The sequence below is a fragment of the Pristiophorus japonicus genome, chromosome 15, assembly GCF_044704955.1.
Source record: "Pristiophorus japonicus isolate sPriJap1 chromosome 15, sPriJap1.hap1, whole genome shotgun sequence".
NCBI lineage: Eukaryota > Metazoa > Chordata > Chondrichthyes > Pristiophoridae > Pristiophorus > Pristiophorus japonicus.
The window spans coordinates 147,079,855-147,089,281 of NC_091991.1; the positions used below are offsets into that span (position 1 = coordinate 147,079,855).

The 9,427-nt window shown below is 42.2% G+C and overlaps 1 protein-coding gene across 1 annotated transcript; it reads right to left on the reverse strand.

Annotated features, from left to right (window-relative positions):
- Positions 1-5,725: 5,725 nt before the first annotated feature.
- On the reverse strand, positions 5,726-8,405 carry LOC139225903 (myeloid-associated differentiation marker homolog). The gene has a single exon (XM_070856767.1). It carries the CDS (start codon positions 8,264-8,266, stop codon positions 7,391-7,393), a length of 876 nt encoding a protein of 291 aa, XP_070712868.1. The 5' UTR covers positions 8,267-8,405; the 3' UTR covers positions 5,726-7,390.
- Between the last annotated feature and the right edge of the window lie 1,022 nt (positions 8,406-9,427).

Genomic DNA, 9,427 nt, shown 5'->3' on the forward strand with positions numbered 1-9,427 from the left:
GGCTTTAATACTATCCCTGATTTCCCTTGATAGCCACGGTTGAGCCACCTTCCCTTTTTTATTTTTACGCCAGACGGGAATGTACAATTGTTGTAGTTCATCCATGCGGTCTCTAAATGTCTGCCATTGCCCATCCACAGTCAACCCCTTAAGTAACATTCGCCAATCTATCTTAGCCAATTCACGCCTCATACCTTCAAAGTTACCCTTCTTTAAGTTCTGGACCATGGTCTCTGAATTAACTGTTTCATTCTCCATCCTAATGCAGAATTCCACCATATTATGGTCACTCTTCCCCAAGGGGTCTCACACAACGAGATTGCTAATTAATCCTCTCTCATTACACAACACCCAGTCTAAAATGGCCTCCCCCCTAGTTGGTTCCTCGACATATTGGTCTAGAAAACCATCCCTTATGCACTCCAGGAAATCCTCCTCCACCGTATTGCTTCCAGTTTGGCTAGCCCAATCTATGTGCATATTAAAGTCACCCATTATAACTGCTGCACCTTTCTTGCATGCATCCATAATTTCCTGTTTGATGCCCTCCCCAACATTACTACTACTGTTTGGAGGTCTGTACACAACTCCCACTAACGTTTTTTGCCCTTTGGTGTTCTGCAGCTCCAACCATATAGATTCCACATCACCCAAGCTAATGACCTTCATTAATCTCCTCTTTACCCAGCAATGCTACCCCACCTCCTTTTCCTTTTATTCTATCCTTCCTGAATGTTGAATACCCCTGGATGTTGAGTTCCCAGCCCTGATCATCCTGGAGCCACATCTCTGTAATCCCAATCACATCATATTTGCACAGTTAATTCATCCAGCTTATTACGGATACTCCTTGCATTAAGACACAAAGCCTTCAGGCTTGTTTTTTTAACACCCTTTGTCCTTTTAGAATTTTGCTGTACAGTGGCCCTTTTTGTTCTTTGCCTTGGGTTTCTCTGCCCTCCACTTTTCCTCATCTCCTTTCTGTCTTTTGCTTTTGTCTCCTTTTTGTTTCCCTCTGTCTCCCTGCATTGGTTTCCATCCCCCTGCCATATTAGTTTAACTCCTCCCCAACAGCACTAGCAAACACTCCCCCTAGGACATTGGTTCCGGTCCTGCCCAGGTGCAGACCGTCCGGTTTGTACTGGTCTCACCTCCCCCAGAACCGGTTCCAATGCCCCAGGAATTTGAATCCCTCCCTGCTGCACCACTGCTCAAGCCACGTATTCATCTGCGCTATCCTGCGATTCCTACTCTGACTAGCACGTGGCACTGGTAGCAATCCCGAGATTACTACTTTTGAGGTCCTACGTTTTAATTTAGCTCTTAGCTCCTTAAATTCGTTTCGTAGGACCTCATCCCTTTTTTTACCTATGTCGTTGGTACCAATGTGCATCACGACAACTGGCTGTTCTCCCTCCCTTTTCAGAATGTCCTGCACCCGCTCCTAGACATCCTTGACCCTTGCACCAGGGAGGCAACATACCATCCTGGAGTCTCGGTTGCGGCCTATCTATTCCCCTCACAATTGAATCCCCTATCACTATCGCTCTCCCACTCTTTTTCCTGCCCTCCTGTGCAACAGAGCCAGCCATGGTGTCATGAACTTGGCTGCTGCTGCCCTCCCCTGATGGGTCATCCCCCTCAATAGCACTCAAAGCAGTGTATCTGTTTTGCAGGGGGATGACCACAGGGGACCCCTGCACTACCTTCCTTGCACTACTCTTCCTGCTGGTCTTCCATTCCCTAGCTGGCTGTGGACCCTTCTCCTGCGGTAAGACCAACTCGCTACACGTGCTACTCACGTCGTTCTCAGCATCGTGGATGCTTCAGAGTGAATCCACCCTCAGCTCCAATTCCGCAATAAATTTGGAATGTGCACTGTAACAGTTAAAGTAGCGAAATCTAATGCAATCCCCAAACTCAGCACAGCAGTCTAAATGTGTTCAATGTGCAGATGTATTTCAAGACAAAGTGACTAAAATTGCCTATGAGTGAGCGACCTGCCTGCAATCCTCGCACTCCTTTCCCACCAGTCCTGAGTTTGTGTCTGTGATTGACAGGTGCTGGGGCAGCCACGCAGCATGGACTGCACCTGCAGGGAGGCGCTGCCATGGTGGAGGTGTGAAGAAGTTGAGAGGAGGGCTTTGAAGGGGATGCAAAGTAAGAGACAACTACACAGGTAATGTGCCATTGTCGGATTTAATTTCTCATTAGTCGGGGTTTGATGATGCAAGTCGTTATTTGTCAACACTGGTTGAAGGGGAAAACATAGTCAAGAGAATGGTTTAAGTGATTAGCACTTCTGGCCAGAGGGGTCGAACAAACATTTGACTCTGGGCTTATGGGACTCACCTATTCCTCCCCCTGAAAGATACCTCTTCGAGATTGCACACTATTTGCCAAGGAACAAGAAACTGTTCCTCTCATTCCTCCTGGAAAACTGTCCCATTCCAAAAAAAGCTAAGAAACAAGCATGTTTTGCATTTTTTTATATTAATCACAAAATACTAGAAGATTTGATAGAGGTGTCTAAAGTGATGAAGGAATGGGACAGAGTGGTTGAGGGGTCTCGAATGAGCGGATGTATAAAATTAAATGTGCAGGCAGAACTGTCCACAATCATAAGTTATTGGTGCATGATGCAGGTGACCAATTGGAAAATCGAGAGTACAGTGCCTACAGTTTTTCTTGCATTGAGGTCAATGGGCGGATTTTCATGGGCGAAGTACCCACTGTTTATCAATAATTCACACAGTGCAGGCTTGTTGCAAGGGACCTCAAAATTGTGTTCATGTTCTACTTTAGCCCAGATTATTTATATGTCTTTATTATGGTTTCTGTGAAAATCTAGAGAACTAATGTGAATTTATGTTGTGAAGGAAATCATGCTCACTTCACTGGTTTTTAAATCCAACAAAAGTTTGCTTTCCAACAGTGTCATCCTGGCTGGAATGATTGGAGCAACAATGGACACTTGGGCCCTGGAAGGTGGACCAGCATAATCCATAGCTCATTCAAGTTTTGGCCATAGGTGTCACTTTGAGTCACTTGCGTTAAATGCAGTGGTAAGAGTTAATGAATTGTTTTCTCACGAGAAACATATACTCACCAGCAAACCTAACAGTTGCACATTGGAATGTAAACAAACCAGTAAGCAATTTCTCAAGCATGAATTATCACCAGGCTGCAGCCAGTTTAGTGCCAAACCTCTCACTTCCCAATGTAATATTTTTATATTTTTTCTTCTTTTCCCTCCTCTGGGTCACACAGTCATCCATACCCTGGATGACATTGTGGGAAAGCAAGATGCTCCCATGTTTCTTGTAATACTCCTAACTTGTTTTTTATTTTCAAAATATACTTTATTCATATAAAAATTTGTACAGTACATTCAAAAGCAGTTCAGTACATTTAGCTGCAGTCAGCAATCCCATACACTATATTTGGGTGCTGATGGCAGTTCCGTTCAATACATTTCCTTGCTTTTCAGTTCAAGTACAATTCGGTACAATACGGGATACATACATTGTAACACTCCTAACTAGTCAATAGCAAGCTGGTGTGATGAACCCGCTGAAATACAGTTCGCTGAGATAAATTGCTTCGGCTCTGCTTGGTGCCTCAGCTTGGTGTCCTGGCTGAGATTGGGAAGTCAATGCAAATTCTGCTGTGACACCCATTTTGTGATTTAATACAAAAATTTAATTGTCAGGGACGAAGATCAATGCTGATGAAATGAAATGACCAAAGTAGCACGCTGCAGTGCCATATCATTCAACACGTCCTCTGTATAGATCCCCGCACAGCAAGTTCCATACCTTGACTGCTAATAATTATGGCATCGTTTGTATCAGATACGGCAGTCTGCTGGAGCTTACTCGATTGCTATCAGGGGTTAGAGAGGAATTTTGCAGTGTTTTTTTTCTCTAAATTTGGCCTAAAGTTTATTTTTTCTTTTTGCCTCAACCAGGAGATTGTGTGACTGGGGAGGGGAGCGTGGGGGTTGGTGATTGGGTAGATGGTGTAAGTAAGCTGTATTATGTCTGAATGGCACAGGTTGAATGGGCATGTTCGTCTTTTCCTTCATGTGTTCACACTAGAAGTGCTGTATAGTTGGCTCGCCAAAAGGAGGAAGGGTAAAATGGGAGTGTGAGTCATCAGCCTTGTGCAATTCCTAGCTTTTGACTGATGATCAACAGAGGCCTGGGAGAAGGTTGGTTGCCTACCATCTTGGCTGAAGACCAAGATGATCTCATGAGCAGTATTATTAATTAACCAACTAGTTACAATTGTGTTCTGATTAATCACATGGGACTATTTACTTAGTAACACCTATTTCACTTCAAAAAACAGCAGCAGTTATGTCATGTGACAGCTTGTTTGACAAAGGACGTAATGTATTCATAGACTCATAGAAATTTACAGTATGGAAGGAAGCCATTTCAGCCCATCATGTCTGCGCATATCACTTGGAAGAATTAGCATGAACATTTTTGCAAATGTGATACAGTGAGATAACTTTTTTTTAAATTATTCTTTCTAGGATATGGGCGTTGCTGGCAAGGCCAGCAATTATTGCCCATCGCTAATTGCCTTTGAGAAGATGGTGATGAGCCGCCTTCTTGAACTGCTGCAGTCCTTGTGATGAAGGTACTCCAACAGTGCTGTTAGGGAGGGAGTTCCAGGATTTTGACCCAGTGACGATGAAGGAACAGCAATATATTTCCATGTCAGGATGGTGTGTAACTTGGAGGGGAACTTGCAGGAGATGGTGAGATGGTGTTCCCATGTGCCCGCTGCCCTCGTCCTTCTAGGTGGTAGAGGTTGCTGGTTTGGGAGGTGCTGCCGAAGAAGTCCTGGCGAGTTGCTGCAGTGCATCTTGTAGGTGGTACACACAGCTGACATATAGTATGCCGGTGGCGGAGTGAGTAAATGTTAAAATGGTGGATAGGGTGCCAATCAAGGCTGCTTTGTCCTGGATGGTATCGAGCTTCTTGAGTGTTGTTGGAGCTGCACTCATCCAGGCATTGTATCGGGTCAGTCTCAATGGTAACAGTAAGTAATATGTGATTGATAATAAAAACAATAATTGCTTGAGAATGTTTACTTTACTAAATTATGAACAAGTTGAATACATACAACAATTGTACCTATTGTAGAAAACTGACTCCACCTTTCCAGTTGCATTTTAAAGAAAAAAGTTCAGCATCACATCCACCAACCAAGGAATTTGCTTTTTGTTTTGTTACTATAAGCTGTTTTGCAAACAGTTGTGCGGTGTGCAATGTCATAAGTAACATAATAACTTGGGAAGGAATAGCTGATACTGGTATTTTACAGAAAGTACAGTGCTAGCCAAGTGTATTTAATAAAGAGCAATAGTGCTCAGTTTTTGTAAGTTTAACATTTGAATTTGCCTATGTGGCGTTCTGCAGGAGACCTTTAATCACCTGCCGCTTGTCATACATTTCGGATAAGCATTCACTGTGTCTAGTTAAAGTTTTGAAATTAAGAGCAGACAAGAAAGTGGTGATGCATACTCGGGCATGAATGTCAGGGCGTGGGTTCATACCTGGAATTCTGCATTTGGCAAATTCCTGATTTTGGTTGAACTGGGTTTTCCTTTGCCCCAAAGTAAAGTCAGTTGTAAAAGTGAAGAGACAAAAAAACTTTGGTTATGTTTTAAATAAGAAATTACTTTAATTCATTTTTCTTTGTAGTTCAATTACAACACTTCCAGAATCTACAATTCAGTAATAGGTTAACAAAAATGATTGCAATATAAGCAATTACCCAGAGGCTGTAAGCAAAATGCGGTTTAATGAGTAGCAACCATGCAAACTATATCATGATATATCGAACAATATTTTGCCTTAGTGACGGGTGGATCTGCATTCAAAAATCTTCCAGAAAAATCATTTGATATTTTTGTATATCATTTCTAACATTTCAAACGGAATGAGCTTTACAGCTTTCTTTAAGTATACACTTTCTGCCATTAATACTTGCAAAAGTTCATAATGCTGAATATTATAAAACAATATACACCCTCAGTTTCACGTTTGATTTTAATGTTGTCCAATAACAAAATGTTAAAATGAAATTTTTCCCCTGTGTAAAAAATGATTCACAGAATAATCGAGAGTGTTCAGGAGAAATATATTTCACTAAATAATAAGAACTAACTCGCCAAGAATGAGATTTCATGGATACATAAAGAGGTGAGGATTGACTGAATCTAAAGAAAATGGCTTACGTAAAGTACATAAACAATAAAGGTGAAGAAGACAAAAGGGAATATGATAAGCTTAGGAAAGAAGTCTGGAGAAATATAGGGGCAGGGTGGAAAGAGATAATTTGAATGGAAAGATGTAATTAGAGTGGGAGGAGGCTTGTGTGGAGCATAAACACTGGCACAGACTAGTGGGGCCAAACTGCCTGTTTCTGTGCTGTACATTCAGTGTTGAATGAAATTCATTACATTTTGCTCGTTACATTTTCTTTCCAAATTCCTAACAGATTTGCATTAATAAAACAAAAGGATCTTTGCCACACCAGTCACTACTTTAATTGGTCATACTGTACCAAATATTAAACTTACCAAAAAAGCACTTCTAGAATCTATTAGCAATAATGAGATATTTTCAGTGATATTTTAGAAGAATCATTATGAACCTAATCCTGCCCTCATTTGACATCCACACACGTGTGGTTTGAGAGCAATCAGGAATGGCCACCCTGCTTATCTCCCCTCCACCCTTATCCTTTACAAATGTCCCAAACATCTAGAAGCGGCAGCCATTTAACATAGCACAAGGTAGGCACCGCTTCAAATCCAGTTCCGCATTTTTCTTTTCTTCCCTGCTCTCTCGAATGCATTGACTGCTTTTTGGGATGTGTTGGGATGAGTGCCAAATACTTTCCAGTAGCCATTATTCACGTGAGTCCTGGCAGTTAATAGTGGTGGGCTGTTCATGGGAGATCACAGCCAAGCCGAGTCCTTGTCTGTTTGTCCCCCATGCCCAGGTACACGTGCACCTGCAGCAGGTCTTACTAAATAGCAATGCAGGGCAAGGACCCCAGTTGATTTCCCTCTAGCATGTGCTGCTAAGGTGGACAATAGTGCCCCTACGGATCAGCCACAAACACAAAATGGAAGATCAAACTTGGGATCTTCCTGGTCTGTATGGCTTACCTGTTTACTGTATAAACCTGTTAAGAGCAATCAAAGGAGCAGAGAAGAATATTTGTGTTATCAGCTTTGATTGAAATAATCATTAAGAAACATTATTAGCCTGAAAAATGGAAAGATCCAGCACATTTATATATATTCAGATTACCCAATGAGGGTATCTTCTCCCATCATTAATGGATATGGTTTCAGAAGCATTTAAGCACGAGCAATAAAGACTAACCTGGCAGAATAAACCAGATCCACAATGTATACAACAAGATTAACAAAGGTTAAAACAGTTGCTGTGACTCGATTGTCCCATTGGCAGCTGCCTCTTGCACATTGGGATGGTCTGGTTGGTGTGCCATAATCTTTACTGAAGCAAAAGATTGGCCAGATGATCGCTGCAGTAATGTACATCAGTACAGCCACAATGTTATAGACGGTCAAAAATCTTTCAAACGGAAATGGTAATGCCGCAATGAGCTTTGCAATGGTTAAAATAATGATCAAAAAGGTGATGATAAAGCATATGCAGTACACGGCCATACACCACTGCCGCCCACTGTTAGCTCCATATGAGCCCTCGACAATTACAAAGATAATGCAGGCGACAAAAGCTTCCAACACTTTCAGGAGACCAGGAACAGTCGTTAAAAATCCACTGATTTCACCAGGCTTTGCTCGTGTGAGGCCAACTTCAATCGCATAAGCAACAAAGCACACGCAAGACATAGCGGTGGCCGCTATTTTATAGTCTGAATCTGACTGCCGGTTGGAGGCGAGGAAAATGGTAGGATATATAATTGAGGCAGTTAAGTTCATCAGTGTAGCGAGCATGGCAAACGACGTGGTGAAATCATCCCAGGATATCGGAATTTTCGCATTAAGGGCCGTCAGCTCCAGCACAATAATAAGAACTGAAACAACAAATGAGAAACACCATGTAAACATGCACCAACCTCCATAAGAGCCAGAGTATTGTCCCACATGGGCGACCAGGCTGAATGCGGTACACGAAAGAAAGACTTCAAAGAATCTTACAATCCCTACTGGAGCTGTCATTGATGTATAATTCAGTTGCACAGGCATCCTGCTGAGCAAGTGTGTAAGTCCACAAAATCGTACAGTTAGTGTAAATTACTGCCTGCAGCAACCGACTGAGGTTGTCTTCACTCCTGTCCGTGCTTGAGCTTACTGCAGGACCCGTCCCTGCACAAACATTCTTCCAGATTAGTCATGTCTCATTACAATGCCAACATAAAAGGTGGTTTATTTGTTATCGCAGTTGACAGATATAACACAAGGAGGAGTGTGCCATAAAAGAGTTTCCAGTGTACCTCATTTGCTGTTGTGTTAAAGTGTTTGTTTTTAAGGAAGTTCTTTGCTCTTTCAGTTCTTATCATAAAAAATGGTTATTCATTAACAGTCTTCAGAGTGTGCCTGTACTAAATCTTTGTAGATTTGTGGTGGATGCAGAAAATTTCCAGGTCTCTTTCCCAACTAAAACTTCAATTGTAAGGCCAAAACCTGGCGTGGATTCAGCTTTGAAGTGAAACCAGTAGTTCATAGGCCAGAGTCTGATGTACAGAAATGAACCTTCTCAGCTGTGAGTTCCTGCTCACTAAAGATGTGCAACAGCGGACTGCGATCAGTCCTGTACGCATGCGCAACGAAATTCTAAAGTGTGAGGGCCACCATAATGGGGTCAAGTTTCGGCCTGAGTTGCTCCCTATTTTTTTGGAGCAACTGGTTTAGAATGGAGTATCTTAGAAATTGCAATTCTCGGCATTTAGTTTGCTCCAGTTCTAGTCAGTTAGAACAGTTTCATTTTGGAACAGATTTTTTTTTCCAAAATGGGGCATGTCCGGCCACTTACAGCTGTTTTGAAAGTTTAGGCAGTGAAAACTTACTCCAAACTAACTTAGAATGGAGTAAGTGTAGATTTTTGTACGCTCAGAAAAACCTTGCCTACACTTTAGAAATCAGGCGTAGGTTACAAATCAGGGAACAAGGGTGGCGGAGGTGAGGGGGTGGGAAGAGAAGTCATTAAATTCTACAAGCATTCAACAGTCTTACTTATATAAATAAAGAGCCATCCTGAATAAAAAATTATAAACAAAGCAAATATAAAATATTGAATATTCCTACATTTTTGAAGCAGCAGCAGCCTTCGAGCTGCGGTGCTTCAGGCAGGCCTTCCTTCCATGTAGGAGACAGGGGCGGCGTCAGCGACTCGACGGCAGCCGAAGA

Excerpts from the sequence above, each read along its gene's own strand:
- LOC139225903 (XM_070856767.1), bottom strand. The coding sequence starts at position 8,266 with ATGCCTGTGCAACTGAATTATACATCAATGACAGCTCCAGTAGGGATT.